This window comes from Hylobates moloch, unplaced genomic scaffold, assembly GCF_009828535.3.
Source record: "Hylobates moloch isolate HMO894 unplaced genomic scaffold, HMol_V3 SCAFFOLD_21, whole genome shotgun sequence".
In the NCBI taxonomy this organism is placed as follows: Eukaryota; Metazoa; Chordata; class Mammalia; order Primates; family Hylobatidae; genus Hylobates; species Hylobates moloch.
Window position 1 is genome coordinate 17197748 of NW_026652296.1, and position 15470 is coordinate 17213217.

General features: G+C 49.9%; 1 protein-coding gene and 1 pseudogene across 7 annotated transcripts in view; one reads left to right on the forward strand and one right to left on the reverse strand.

The window, feature by feature from the left end:
• The window catches only part of L3MBTL1 (L3MBTL histone methyl-lysine binding protein 1), a 43636-nt gene that overhangs the window by 13072 nt on the left and 15094 nt on the right, over positions 1 to 15470 (reverse strand). For 5 of the 7 annotated variants that reach the window (XM_032754007.1, XM_032142255.2, XM_032142258.2 and 2 more), the window contains 12 exons: positions 8652 to 8740; positions 8032 to 8136; positions 6980 to 7115; positions 6509 to 6600; positions 4170 to 4321; positions 3676 to 3752; positions 3461 to 3546; positions 3160 to 3270; positions 2612 to 2726; positions 1617 to 1716; positions 1259 to 1456; positions 1096 to 1145 (listed from right to left, as the gene is read on the reverse strand). In XM_032754007.1, coding sequence (XP_032609898.1) covers positions 1096 to 1145; positions 1259 to 1456; positions 1617 to 1716; positions 2612 to 2726; positions 3160 to 3270; positions 3461 to 3546; positions 3676 to 3752; positions 4170 to 4321; positions 6509 to 6600; positions 6980 to 7115; positions 8032 to 8136; positions 8652 to 8740 — 1311 coding nt within the window. The remainder of the gene's footprint in view (positions 1 to 1095; positions 1146 to 1258; positions 1457 to 1616; positions 1717 to 2611; positions 2727 to 3159; positions 3271 to 3460; positions 3547 to 3675; positions 3753 to 4169; positions 4322 to 6508; positions 6601 to 6979; positions 7116 to 8031; positions 8137 to 8651; positions 8741 to 15470) is intronic. The other 2 variants (XM_032142256.2, XM_032142259.2) reach the window with 2 other exon arrangements.
• Positions 14113 to 14551, forward strand: LOC116460925 (transmembrane protein 14C-like; annotated as a pseudogene).

Genomic DNA, 15470 nt, shown 5'->3' on the forward strand with positions numbered 1-15470 from the left:
CCCCCAGTGCCTCAGAATGGGACTGCATCTGGAGAAAGGGCCTTTAAAGAGTGATTAAGTTAAAATGAGGTCATTAGGATGGGCCCTAATCCAATTCAATTGGTATCCTTACAAGAAGAGATACTGGGACACATCGTGGGACCCCAGGAATGGTTGTGCACAGAAGAAAGACCATATGAGAACACAGCAAGAAGGCAGCCATCTGCAAGCCAAGGAGGGAGGCTTCAGAAGAAATCAAGCCTGCCAACACCTTGATCTTGGACTTCTGGCCTCCAGAACTGTGGAAAATAAATTTCTGTTGTGTAAGCCACCCAGTCTATGGTATTTTTGTTACGGCAGCAAGCACGCTAATGCAAAGGGAGTGAGAAGTGAACTGACATTTGGGTTAGGTACTTTATGTCTCTTATACCAGCAGCATGCAGCAGGAGGAGTCAGGTCAGATCTGAGTTGGAATGCCAGCTCTGCCCCTTACAAGGTGAATGACCTTGGGCAAGTGACTTCACCCTCTGAGACTCACATTCCTCCTCTCGCAGAAGAACAATATACATGTTAGAGAACTCTTGTGAGAGTTAGACACAGTATGTGTAAAGCACCTGGCATAGTGCCTGGCCCATAGTAGATGCTCAGTAAGCAGTGGTAGTAACCACTGTTACTTCAGGTATTGACAATGGAAAGGCAGGTTTTATCCAATTACTCAAGTGAGGAAACTGAAGCTCAAAGATGTTAAGTGACTTGCTTAAGGTCACACAGGTAGAAAGTGACAGCCATGGCCTCCTTCCCAGGAAGCCTAGAATCAGAGAAGAGCAGGAGCATCATCCTGCTTCACAGTGAGAACCAAAGGCCCCGAGAGGCTCTGTACCCTCCCCACAGACTCACAGCAAGGCCATGGGGGACATGAGACTGGAACGCAAGGTCACTCAAGGCTCCTCCACTGCTTTTGCCACTGCTCTGTGCTCTCAGTATCTCAAACAAAGAGGCACAGCCCTCCTTCTAGCTTCTCCCACTCTGGGAAATCTGTCTCATCCCACCAATGACAGAGCACTCACTGTGAACACTCTGCAGCAGAGGACATAGGAGCAGATAACCCAGACTTACTCTGGAAATCTTCCTGTGGAATCTTTCGATACTTCGGAGGGCGTCCAATTCTGGAGAAAGAGGGACCAGGTCCATGGCAGGGAATCAGTGTCCGGCAAGTCCAAGAGGCTACGAGGCCCCACACCCCCAGGAAGCCTGGGCCCTGATTCCCTGGCCTCCATACCGGCCGTGATGGCGAGGCTTCTTCCTTAGGGAGAAGCCTGAGAGGTTCTTCTTGCGGGCTGAGGTCTCCGAGTCAGATAGCTCTGCTTTCAGCCGGCTCTGGTTCCTCTCAGCCAGTGGGCAGCCTGAGAGGCAATGGTGAGCTGTGAACTTGCCTGTAACATGGCCAGAGCCGTCGCAACCAGGAGTGGGGCACTTCCTGGGGAAGAAGAGGCTTCAGTTGGGTTGAATCCACTGGTCCCCGCTGAGCCCTCCTCAGCCCTGGTCCCACCTGGAGTGTGTTTTGGTGGACCCCAGTCACCCGCATGCAGTAAGTGCAAAACAACGCTGAGGGTCTCTCAGCAGGAACCTTCACTCACCGGTGGTGAAAGCTGTATTTGGAGGTCTTAGTGTGGGGTGGGCTCCTATAGCTGAGAGGGGGACTGCCCCCAGGGGAGGCAGAGCTGGGCTCTCTGGGTCCTAAAAGAGCAGAAAGGAGGGGGTCCTCATGGAGTCCTGGGGGTGGGGAGTGCGGGGCAGGGAAAGAGACAGTTTCCACTGGGGAGATCAGCACTAGAAACCCACTCCCCAAGGATGAGGGCCCTGCACTGACTGTGACACCATTCTCTATTACTGGATATCTGCCCCTCTCTGGGTAAGGAGGGCTTAGCTCTTATATGTTAATACTTTGTTGAAACCTGCAGGCTATGCCCTCAGTCTCTGAGAGAACTCGGGGGGAGAAGAGCCACTCAGAGCTGGTTGGGTGTAGCCATACCTTAGAAGCCACATCTGGCAGATTCATGTTACTCTCAGTTCTTTTTCTTGTTTTCATCCCCAAGACTTTGGTAACTTTTTTAAGGCTCTGCCTATGCTTGGAGAACATTCAAGAAGGATCAACACCCCATGTGAGACAAACACAGTTGCAGTAGGGAAATAAGGAAGGGGAATCCTAAGGGTCAAAATGGGGCTGAGCAGCCCAGTGACCTGAACTCTAACCCCTGCCTGCAGACAATCAGAATTTACTTTAGGAAGCCATCATATCCTTACCAAACACAGTGCACGCTCAGTGTGGCTCTGCTAGATGCTGAGAGAAATCCCTGGGTGGCTGACCACCTCTGAAGCACATGCAACCAAGTGAGCTTGCCCCTTCGCACCTCAACACCCCAAACCCCGACAAGTGGGGTAGCCAGAAGCACTGCTTAGTGTAGCAGATAGTCCGGGGGTGGGGTGGATGGGGGATTCTGGAACTCATGGTAGGCATCAGAGCCCTCTGTGTCACATTTGGGCATGGGGAGTTAGAGCTCTGTAGGCAAACTACAGGACTGTCAGAACCTGGGGGGAAAGGAAAAGATCAGAGTGCCCTAGGGGTACACACGGAGAGGAGGCTGCAGGGGATGTCCTGTCTTGGAGCACCAGCCGGCAGGGTGGATGTCTGGGTGGTCAGCGTCGATCCAGAAATCATAGCCATGACTCCAGCCATCAAAGTGGATCTGGGGAGGAAAGGCTCTTGGAAGTCAGGCGTTTCTCATGGAGCCCAGCTCAGCCAGAAGGTCCTCTCCCCATCCCTGGGACCTGTCAGAAGCAAGATCCTGGATTGGAAGAACCAAGGGGCCAACCCTGCAATAATCAGTTTTGGCCACCACATTTTCCAAGGGCATCACTCATTAAGTTACTGGCATCTCCCACTGGCAATCCTTAGGTGGGACGAGGATTATTAGGCCCATTTTACAGATGATGTAAGGCTTAGAGAGGGAAAATGACTTGTCCAAGCCCACAAAAACAAGTCACAAATGAGGCAAGAATGAGATTCAAGATCTTTGGCTTCATTTCTCTCATGCCATGATGCCCTTGACCTCTGAACAGTCTACAGAATTCCTGCCCAACTGGCCTGTCCACTTCCCAGCCCTAGGGTCCCAGAGCCACCTTTATCCGATGGTCCTCCACATCCTCCACGCTGGCCACGCGAATCAGGGCTGGGTTCCTGCGGTCCACAGCCTCCAGCTTCATATTGACCAGGAAGCTGTGAGGGGGTCGCTGCAGAGGGGACAGCTGCCTTCAGGCCAAGGCCCAGCTCAGCAGAGCTGAGCCCCACAGAGGGAGCCCAAATGCTGTGCCTGGGGAAACTGGGGCCTGCCCAAAGGAGAAGGCTGGGGCCCCAGCCTGGCTAGCTGAGTGCTCCATGTCTTTCTGAGCTCAGCTCTGGGGGCAGGGAGCACTGACTCACCACCTTGAAGGCCCAAGTAGGGACAGCAGAGGCCCCAGTTTCTTCCAGATATTTCTCCCAACAGAAGTTATCAGGGTCTGGGTAATCTGGAGGAGAGGATGAAAGCAATGTCTAGCCACCCAGGCCAGCTACTGGGGCACTACTGGTGAGGGGTCAGTGGAGAGGGAAGCAGAGCCAGGCTTAGGAAAGGGGGCTTGCTCAGGCTGCAGGGTCACCTTGTGGAGGGGTGAGGGGCTTTCCTTGCTTCTGGCACCAGCCCACTGGGTGGATGTAGGGGCTGCTGGGATCACACCTGAAATCCAAGAACGTGTTACTGTCCCAAGAGAAACCTGAGGCCCTGAGCCTGCCATCCTCTGAAAGCATGGCTCAGGGCCCACCCTCATCTACTTCTTACTGAGAGGGAGACAGATGGCAATGACAAAGTTAGAAAATTGCAACATGAATTACAAACTCTACCATCACCATAATATCTAAGGGAAAATCATGAATCATAGGGGCTTGCTCATCTTAACCATGGTATTTTTAGATGAAACATTTAATATGGAGCTGTATTTCTTATGATAAAGCTCAATTCAATTATTTTCCAAGCGGAAGAAGATCTGAATGTCAGAACTGGACTGAGTGGGGCCACACGGTACCTGAGATATGAAAGCAGTTGCCCCCTGCCATCCCCTCACCCCCTGAGGCCAAGTCTGGACCCTCCTACTACCAGTAGTCATAAGTATCATCCCAGTTGTCAAAGTGCACCAGGAAGCGGCTGTCCACCACATCGGTCACACTGGCCACGCAGACAAGGGACGGGTTCATGCGGTCAACAGCCTCCAGCTTCATGCCCACCTGGAAGCCCAGGGGTGGGGGACTCTAGGGGAAAAAGAGGAGCTGCCAGGGCCAGGGACAAGCTGGCTAGGACCAGCCCAGAGCCCATTGGCAAACAAAGGAATAGGTTCTCTAGGAAAGCCTGGGGTGTGGGCAGTGAGAAAGGAAGAAGAAATAAGCTGGGAAAGAGGGCCCTCCAGGGCAGAATCATAACCTGAGCCCTGAGGCACTCAGTAACCTCTGGCCTCCAAGGTGCACTCAGAGGCCTGGCTTGTGCCAGAAGGTAAGTGCCTGGAAGGAGGCTATGCGTTCGCCCAAAGAACCTGGTGAACCAAGTATAAATCCTCCCTACCCAGACAAGCCCTTCCCAGCTTGTCCTGAGGCAGTTGTGGCAACAGTGGGGTGGCTGGGAAGAAACAGCGGACATCTATGGCATGGAGGCAGACAGGGAACCAGTATAAACTGAGTACCTGCCATGTAAGCTTCAAAAGACATCACCTCCTTGGACCTTTACAACAACCCTATTCCCACTTAAGAAGTTAAATCACTTGGCCCAGAACACAATGCTAGTCAATGGCGGGGCCAGTATTTAAATAGTTTGAATTAAAAGTCGGCATTTGTTGTCACAACAGCAGGCAGGACCCCACCTGTCACCTGGGAACTTGCAAGTATGAACTCTGGGGCTGGACTGGAGTGGGGGAGTAACTGTCTCTGCCTGAAGAGCATGGTGGAGTCCTGGGCCCATGGGAACTCTAGACATTCAATATGGTTTTTTGTTTAGACACAGGGTCTCACTCTGTCGCCCAGGCTGGGGTGCAGTGGTACAATCATAGCTTGCTGTAGCCTCGAATTCCTGGGCTCAAACAATCCTCCCACCTCAGCTAGCTACTGTAGTATCTAGGACTACAGGCACGTGCACCATGCCCAGCTAATTTAATGACATTTTTTGTACAGATGGGGTCTCACTATGTTGCCTACACTGGTCTCAAACTCCTGGGCTCAAGTGATCCTCCCGCCTCAGCCTCCCAAAGTACTGGGATTTTTTTTTTTTTTTTTTTTTTTTTGAGATGGAGTCTTGCTCTGTCACCCAGGCTGGAGTGCAGTGGCGCGATCTCGGCTCACTGCTAGCGCCGCCTCCCGGGTTCACGCCATTCTCCTGCCTCAGCCTCTCCGAGTAGCTGGGACTACAGGCGCCTGCCACCACGCCTGGCTAATTTTTTGTATTTTTAGTAGAGACGGGGTTTCACTGTGGTCTCGATCTCCTGACCTCGTGATCCGCCCGCCTTGGCCTCCCAAAGTGCTGGGATTACAAGCGTGAGCCACCGTGCCCGGCCCCAAAGTACTGGAATTATAGGTGTGAGCCACCACACCCGGCCAGTAAGATTGATATATACTTCTTTTTTTTGAGACGGAGTTTCGTTCTTGTTGCTGAGACCAGAGTGCAATGGTGCGATCTTGGCTCACTGCAACTTCCGCTTCCCAGGTTCAAGCGATTCTCCTGCCTCAGCCTCCTGAGTAGCTGGGATTACAGACGCCCACCACCAGGCCCAGCTAATTTTTTTGTATTTTTAGTAGAGACAAGGTTTCACCATGTTGCCCAGGCTGGTCTTGAACTCCTGACCTCAGGTGATTCACCCGCCTCAGCCTCCCAAAGTGCTGGGATTACAGGCATGAGCCGCCGCGCCCGGTCCAGTATGATATTTTTAATGGAGGCTCCCTATATCTCTTAGGCCTTTTGGTTGGGATTATGTGAGATACTTTAACTGCTGGATAAGCTGCCAGCTGCCTTGAACAGAGGAAAGGACAAGGGATGAATTGTTGGAAATAAATGGAAGAGTCTCAATGTTGGGCAAAAGGAAGGAAAAAGAAGCTCCCAGAATAGAGGCATTGACCGTACACCAAAGAACTGCAGAGCAAGCCAAAGCAAGAATATATGAGCAATGACATCTCAGTGCTCAGACTAGGGTAGTGGGCCAGGGGCTCCAGGGGGATGTGAGGACAGGGTATCTGCAGTAGCAAAGGAGGGAGGAAGTCGGGAAAAAACTATAACCAGCTTCCCATCTCTGGCCCTGGACCCTGCCCACCTATGCCCCTCCCATCTGATATGAGAGATCAGAACAAAGCTGAGAGAACCAGTAGATGAGCTCCCTTCTGATGAGTCAGATACCCTGGGCCAGCTGCAGTGACTCTGGCACATGGGGGTGACATCCACTCTCACTCAGGGGCACTCACGTGGCTCTGGCTCACAAACAGGAGCTTGGGGGCAGCCTGAGCTCTTGTGCTGCGCAGGTACTGGCTCCAGCTGAACTCCTCCTCCTTGTAACCTAGGCCCCTCGAGGGGGATGAACAGAGCGCCGTGCAGAGGCTGGGCCACGGCGAGGGCACCCCACAGTGAAGCAGCAGAATCAGGCATGCCTGAGGACCTCCCCCCAACCCTCAAGAACTTGCCCAGGGATCCCCCACTACTGAAGCAGGACACGACTTGAGTAGACACTCAAAGGGCAAGTGCAAAGCGGAAGTTCTAGGGCTTCTGGTCAACTTGACCCCAGGGCAGAGTCATCAGGATGCGATGAAGAGAGGGTGGCTTTGGAACAGGGTACGGGGTCAGAAAACAAAAGAGCTGGAAGCCGGGGGACCCACGGGGAAGAAGCGAAGGGTCTGAGGACTCACTGCCTCACTGTGACCAACCCAGTTAGGCCTTACCTTTGGGAGGCTGCAGCTTGTGCCCCGTCTTCTCAAACCAGCCAGCAGGGTGAATGTCAGGGGAGTTGGCATTGACCCAGAAGTCATGGCACTCAGAATACCCATCAAAGTGCAGGCGTAGGCGATAGCCACATACCTGGCCCCATGAGAGGAATCAGGAACTCCAATGTCAGGAGATGCCCCACTCCCCATCTCCCTCAGCTCTCCTGGCCCAGTCTGGTGGTCTCAGGGGCTCTAATGCTAGCAGGTTCCCCAACCTCACCTTTCTTTGCTCCCAGTGTACCCCATCCTGTCCTATTCTGCAGTGAGGACAGTTCATGTACTCATGAGCCCTGAGTTCTGGATGCAAGGGAGGTGGACCCTATGACAGTCTCTTGCCTTTGTGAGCCCTGGACAGAATTCTGAGGGCAGCCACCAAGGTTCAGGACTGCTGAGGGCTCCTGATGACCCTTCCCTCTGCTACCTTCTCTCGGTGCTCCCCACTCACACTCTGCTTCCAGTCTTGCTGAGCTAATGGCAATTCCTTGAAGGTAGCAGTCCGTTCCATGCCCCAGGGCTTTTGCCCACTTTGCTCCTTCTGCCTGGAGCTCCCTCCTTATTCACAACTTATCTCTCAAGACTCTGCAAAGGAGGCCCTTCCTCTATGCTTTTGCTGCTCCTCAGACAGAACTGACCCAGCTGTGCCTCCCAGCTCAAGTCTGTTGCCACCCCTGTGGCATGTCACTGACATGTTTATTTGGCTGATTCCCCAGACAACTGTGAGCTCCTAGAGGACAAGGACCTTGTTTGACTCATGCCAACATCCCTGGCCCTCGGGATCTCCTCAAGCTCCCCCAGAGTGGACAGTATACATTCATCCAGTAATAGGACTGTCCCATGACACTCCATCTGGTTTTTGTTCTTTTAAGCTTTCTATGTATTCCAACTTAATCCACTACTAGATTGTGTGTGCTCTGAGGGGAGGGAGGTATTTCCTTCTATGTCCCCCAGCAAGATCCATCAGTCTACACTGAGTGACATCACCAGAAAGGTGGTACCAAGCCCCAGCTCACCTCAGCCACGGTGAGGATGAAGTACATGGACGGGTGTTGAGGGTCAATGCCTTCCAACTTCATGCCCAGTTTGAAGCCATTCTTGTTGTGAGTGACTGCCTGGGACTGTCAACGCACAGAGTGGAGAGGACCCAGCTTCCATCCAGCCTTATCCTTGCCTAGTGGGCTTGGGGTGAAGGAGCTGCCTTTAGGCCCCACCCGCCTGGTATTTCCAAAGGGGCAACTTATTTGGGGATCGTTACTACAGGGATCTAGAGAGAGAGAGAGAGTATCTCCCAGGTCCCTTGAAAAATGTGGGTGAGTCAGGGCTGGACTCAAGGGCTCCCTCTCTCCAAAGTCATGGAAAGATCAATGCTGAATTGAGTAGAAGTTACCAGAATTCAAAAGTCTGCAGGCCCAGTGATGAGTGAGCCTAGATTCTACCTCTCTATTTCTTCCCACCCTGCAGCCCCTTATGGCGGGTCCTTTTCCACTCTGGGCCCCTAAACAGTCTCTCCCTTTCCATTCTGCCAGTCCACTGAGGCATGCCTGACACAGAAAACACCAGAAGGCCTGAGTTTGGTGGTGTGTCCCTAGACTGGGAAGACAAGCTGTTCCTAGGGGGAAATTGTCCAACTCACGTCCTGGAAGAGGCTGTCTGGGGCAGTAATGGCCTTCTGCTCCTCTAGGTAGGACTCCCACGACCAGCATTCCTTCTTCTCACCTGTTGCTGTGGAAAGGGGACAGACAGGCTAACTCCTGGGCTGCTCCTGATACATGACTTTCTTCAGCTTCTCCTGACCAAGCTCTACCTTCACCCCCAAAACAAACTTTTGTCTGTGTTCACATGTATCTTCTGGTCCCACCCACCATGATGGTGCCAGACACAGGGGGCTGAGGGGAGGCTCAGTCTCAGGTGAGGCTACACCAAATTCTGCCCATCACTTCCCCCCCACCCCCTCAGGCCACTGTCAGCAGAAGTACTCTGGATTATTCAGCAACTGTCTGAAGTTACAAAGTCTCAGCCACAGAGGGACCCTGTCCTCTGACATGACAAAGCTGAGTGACAAGTCCTGTGCCAGAGAAGTTAATCACAATGCCATCTAAACTCACAAGGAAAGGAGAGGAAAAAGAGAAATGAGAGGAAAAACATGAAATAGGAAGAAGTGGAAGAGTTGGAGAAATAAGAAACACGGCGGCCGGGCGCGGTGGCTCACGCTTGTAATCCCAGCACTTTGGGAGGCCGAGGCGGGCGGATCACGAGGTCAGGAGATCGAGACCAGGGTGAAACCCCGTCTCTACTAAAAATACAAAAAATTAGCCGGGCGTGGTGGCGGGCGCCTGTAGTCCCAGCTACTCGGAGAGGCTGAGGCAGGAGAATGGCGTGAACCCGGGAGGCGGAGCTTGCAGTGAGCCGAGATTGCGCCACTGCGCTCCAGCCTGGGCGACAGAGCGAGACTCCGTCTCAAAAAAAGTGGCTCACGCCTGTAATCCCAGCACTTTGGGAGGCCGAGGCAGGTGAATCACTTGAGGTCAGGAGTTCGAGACCAGCCTGGCCAACATGGTGAAACCCCATCTCCACTAAAAATACAAAAATTAGTTGGCGTGGTGGTACATGCCTGTAATCCCAGCTACTCAGGAGGCTGAGGCAGGAGAATTGCTTGAACCTGGGAGGCAGAAGTTGCAGTGAGCCGAGATCGCACCATTGCACTCCAGCCTGGGCAACAGGGCAAGACTCTGTCTCAAAAAACAAACAAAAAACCAAAAATTATCCAGGCGTGGTGGCACACGCCTGTCGTTCCAGCTACTTGGGAGGCTGAGGCAGGAGAATTGCTTGAACCCAGGAGGCGGAGGCTGCAGTGAGCCGAGAACATGCCACTACACTCCAGTCTGGGTGACAGAGGGAGCCCCTGTCTCAAAACAAACAAACAAACAAAAAAAACCACTTTTTTTATTCTTCTTCCCCTGAACACTTACAGAAACTTACACAAATGTGCATATGTGTGCTTGGTGGGTGCCCCCCAGAGTGGATATACTGATTCCACAGCCCTCCCAGACACACACAGTCTATGTGCACACACACATACTCACACGTATACACTATGGTCAGGACCTACAGCCCAGGTCCTGTCCATGCCTCCAAGTCTCAGGGTCCTGGGGAGGGAGATGAATACCCCTGCAGCACCTTCAATCTAGCCTGAGGTGGAGTCCTAGCCTCTAACAGAGGACAAACACCCTTTAAAGGCTAGAATATCCAGTTACATGTAGGCTGACCAGATCAGCATGAGCTGCCTCCAATCGAAGTCTACAGACAACTAAAGAGGTAACAACTCACAAGAATCAATTCATATCCCTTAGGTAAATGGCTCCAGCTTCTTCTAGAAACTTCTACACCTCTATTTTGTCATCTGTGAAATGCAGATATCCACCATACAGGATCAGTATGATGATTAAGTCAGATCTATGTATAAAAGATCCTTATGAAATACAGAGTGCTGGACTTCTGCTACCAGTGCTCCTGGGTCTTCACTAAGGCTGTAGGACTGGATTCTAGCTCTGCTTCTCTTGGCTACTGCCCTGGATAATTCAGGCTTAGAGTGGTCTGTCTCTCAGGAAGATGCTTTTTCCCTTTTTGCTTTAGTTGGGACCTAAGTGGCTAGAGGCACCTGTTTTTTGTTTTTGTTTGTTTGTTTGTTCTGAGACAGAGTCTCACTCTGTCGCCCAGGCTGGAGTGCAGTGGTGCAATCTCAGCTCAATGCAGCTTCTGCCTCCCGGGTTCAAGCGATTCTCCTACCTCAGCCTCCGAGTAGAGATTACAGGTGCCCACCACTACGCGTGGCTATTTTTTAAATCTTTAGCAGAGACGGGGTTTCACCATGTTGGCCACTAACTCCTCACCTCAGGTGATCCGCCTGCCTTGGCCTCCCAAAGTGCTGGGATTACAGGTGTGAACCACCGCACTCGGCCTAGAAGCACCTGTCTTGCAGCTGCCTAAATTCCTCAGTCACTGTACCAAATCTTGAGATCTCAACTGCCTGATCCAGTTGGGCCACAGCAGATACTTTGTTCATCAACGGACCAAGCAAGCTATCAAGCTCTCAGGGACCTACGCGGACACCAATCTAGAGCTCATCTCTTCCGGCTATTCTTTGTCCTGAGTAAAACCTGGATTGTCCCTTACAACATATCACCTACTATGTTCCCTCAAGAAACCCTCCAGTTCTCCCACTCAGTCTTCATCCATTCTTACTGAGTAGGGCAAAGAGAAGAAAGAGTAGACTTCAGGATGCCATCATCCTGCTGTTTCTTGCCACTGGGATTCCACATCATCATGCATAAGACCTCTTCATTTTTCCCAAATCTTGTCTACTATGACAGAACCCTTCCCAACAGCCATTTCTTCCTCCCTGGATGACTTTCTTCTTTTTGCCTCACTCTTCCCAAACCGTAACATCAGCTAAGGGGCTGACTACCTGCCAGATTTCTTGTCTCAGGCCTCTGCTGCTCCTTGGTGCTTCAATTCTCAGCTTGCTTCCCTTTACCCATACTCCAGAGACCAAGCTCTGAGACCCCCATGCCACAGCAGACACCTCTGACCAACACCCTCTTTATCTGCCATTATCTCTTACCACTGGTCCCCTGAAGATGTCCCTCCCTGGGCCTGTACTATCTTCATATTTGCTCACTAGTCACAACACTTACCAAGTATACATTCTTCAGTTTACCATTATGCACCTCTTCATTTGACCTTAACCATTCCTTTTACCATTTAGTGGTTAAACCTGTGTGCCATGTCTGGTACTAGAAATTGGGAGTACAGAGATGCCTGAAAGACTTCACATACATGGTCTCCTTGAGTCCTCATAATGCCCTTAGATGATAGGGAGGGCTCATAGTAACCCCTTTCACAGGTGAGGACAGAAGTTCAATGTAATCCACTGGAAAGAGGCCTGACCACCAAATCCTTCAGCAATTACTAGATTCCTTTCCTGACCAACCCCCCAGCCAAATTCAGTTTTCTGTCTCCTTTTTCTATTGGTGAACAATGGGCTGAGCCCTTAGGCACATCCCTAAACCCAAGTAAGTCCCAAGGCTCCTGTGTATGGTTGTACAATCTGTGCACTATACATAGGTGCCCAGCCAAGGGAGTGAATGGGGCTGAAATACAGCCTGGGCTTTCTGCCAAGCCAAGTAGCTGAGTCTATTGTGAAGAAAGGTTGCCCTTTTCTAATTGGTCTGCCCAGGAGAGGTGCTTTTTTTTTTTTTACAACTTGTACAAAGGTACCATATTGGCTAGCGGTGGCACTGATCCTCTCTCCACTTCCAGAAATGTTCCTTTGTTTATTCCTGCTTCCTTAGACCAGATGCTCTTGGATAGCACTTTCTTTGGCAAGCTCAGCCTGATCTAAAACCAAACTTGTAACTTCTCTGCCAAAGCCTGTGGCCCTTTTGGTATTCGTTACCCTAGTCAATGGCACCACCATCCATTCATCCAGTCACGCAAGCCAGAAACTTGGAAGTGATCCTTTATGCCTTTTTTTTTTTAAACTCCCCAGGACCCTTCCATTCTACTGATTCCAACTCCTAGGTATCTCTTGGATCTATATCCATCTCTCCACATTTACTGTCCTTGCTTTGAGCCTAGTCCAAAAGCCTCTTAACTGGTCTCTGCCTCACACTTATTCTACTGCCAGAATACATATCAAATAAAAAAAGTGTTTATTTTCTTTGCTTTAAGTTCCATGGCTTCTCATTTCCAACCCAAAACCCAAAAATCTAAACACCTTTCCACACCACATACAGCCTTGGTGAACTAGCTACTTCCCATCGTGCCAGCTTCATCATGCATTTCCATGCCCCTGTGCCCCTGTGCCTTTGCATAGGTTGACACTTCTGCTTTAAAATCCCACCCCCACCTTGTTCTATTAGCCTATCTTTTTCACATCCTTCAAGACATAGCCATAGTTCCAGCACCTAGCACAAGACTTACATAAAATAGATGCACAACAAATGCTTGTTAAATGACTATAAGGATGGATGGATGGATGAGTGGATGGATGGATGAAATATCATCCCATCTACCCCATGGAGCCTTTCTATACTCCAGCAGGCAGAGTTTGTTCTGTGACAGCCCCTTGTATTTACATACTTCAAACATAACACTTATTATATGGTTATATAATAATCTGTTGACATATCTATTTCTGCAACTAGATTATGAGCTCATTAAGTGCTAGTACTGTGTTTTGCTTACTCTGAACTCTTAGCATCTAGCCCACTATCTGGTACATAGGAGGCACTTAGTATTTGTTAAATAAAAGAATAATGATGGAAATAACTATGTATCAAAAACTGAGATGCAGCCAAAGCAATATTTAGAGGAAAATGACAGCCTTAAATAAACGTATTAGAAAAGGAGGACGGCTAAAATTAATGAAATTTAAAAATCAAAATAAATCTGTCTCATGAAGTTAGAAAAGCAAAATTAACCCAAAGAAAATGGAAATAAATTTTTTTAAAGACAAATAAAATTAGTAAGTTTCTGGAAAGACTGATTAATAAACAAAGAAAAACTCTGGGAGGCTGAGGTAGGAGGATTGCTTAAGGCCAGGAGTTCCAGACCAGCCTGGGCAACATAGTGACATCCTGTTTCTCTCTTTTTTTTTTTTTTTTTTTTTTGAGATGGAGTCTCACTCTGTCACCCAGGTTGGAGTGCACTGGTGCGATCTCAGCTCACTGCAACCTCCGCCTCCCCGGTTCAAGAGATTATCTTGCCTCAGCTTTCCGAGTAGCTGGGATTACAGGTATGCGCCACCACGCCCAGCTAATTTTTTGTATTGTTAGTAGAGATGGGGTTTCACCATGTTGGCCAGGCTGGTCTCGAACTCCTGACCTCAGGCGATTCACCTGCCTTGGCCTCCCCTATTTCTATCTTTAAAAAAAGTTAAAAACAAAAAGAAAATAAGAGAAATTAAAAAATGTCCTACAGATATTAAAAGGATAAGGGGATCTTGTTGACCAGTACAGACCTTCAGGAGAGCAGTGCAAATGCAGGCCTGCTATATAGTCTCCTGTCTGACAGGACAGGGTGAGAAGAGAACAATGCCGCAGGATACTGGTCCACTAGTGCCTTTGCACTGGTTTGGCTTTTGGCTAGGCAGCACTGGTTGCCTCTGGAGGGATCACTGACTATGCAAAAGCAGGTAGAATGCTATTCCTCTTTGGGGGTTTAACAGGCCTGGGTGCTTATCAGCTCTCAGGATCCAAGGGATGCTTGGGTTTTCCTAGCTACATCTGAGACCTTGGCTGGCATTATGGGAATGAGATTCTACCACTCTGGAAAATTTATGTCTCCAGGTTTAATTGCAGGTACCAGTTTGCTGATGGTCGCCAAGCTTGGAATCAGTATGTTGAATAAACCCCATAAGTAGCAGTCATCTCCCAGCTTGGACTCTTGAAGAATTAAAAATCTTCAAACTTCCACTATTTTCAAGGTAATTTATTTTCAGAAATAAGTACAGCATTTTTGCATATTCTGACATTTTACTTTATTTATTTTTATTATTTTTCTGAGACAGGGTCTCACTCTGTCTCCCAGGCTGGAGCGCAGTGGCGGATCTCGGCTCACTGCAACCTCCATTTCCCAGGTTCAAGTGATTCTCCTGCCTCAACCTCCTGAGTAGCTGGGATTACAGGTGTGCATCACTATGCCCAGCTAATTTTTTTTTTTTTTTTGTATTCTTATTAGCGATGGGGTTCACCATGTTGACCAGGCTGGTCTCAAACTCCTGAGCTCAAGTGAATACCTGCCTCAGCCTACTAAAGTGCTGGGATTACAGAGGTGAGCTACCATGCCCGGCCATCTGACATTTTACTTTAGAAAAAAAAAAAAAAGACACCACTGGCCGGGCACAGTGGCTCATGTCTGTAATCCTAGCACTTCGGGAGGCCAAGGCGGATGGATAGCTTGAGATCACGAGTTTGAGACTAGCCTGCACAACATGGCAGAACCCTGTCTCTACAAAAATACGAAAATTAGCCAGGCATGGTGGTGTGTGCCTGTAGTCTCAGCTACTCAGAAAGCTAAGGAGGGAGGATGGCTTGAGTCTTGCAAGGCGGAGGTCACAGTGAGCGGACATCGCACCACTGCACTCCAGCCTGGGTGATAGAGCCAGATCTTGTCTCCAAAAAAAAAAAAAAAAAAAAAGACACCAAACTTAGCAGGGAAAAACTCAGTTACCATTACAACCCCACAGATACCCTAATACAGTTTAATTATTGTGTATTGATATTATATCTTCTTTCTGTATCATTTTTTTGATGGAGTTTTGCTCTGTCGCCCAGACTGGAGTGCAGTGACGCGATCTCAGCTCACTGCAACCTCCGCCTCATGGGTTCAAGCGGTTCTCCTGCCTTAGCCTCCTGAGTAGCTGGGACTACAGGGGCACGCCACCATGCCT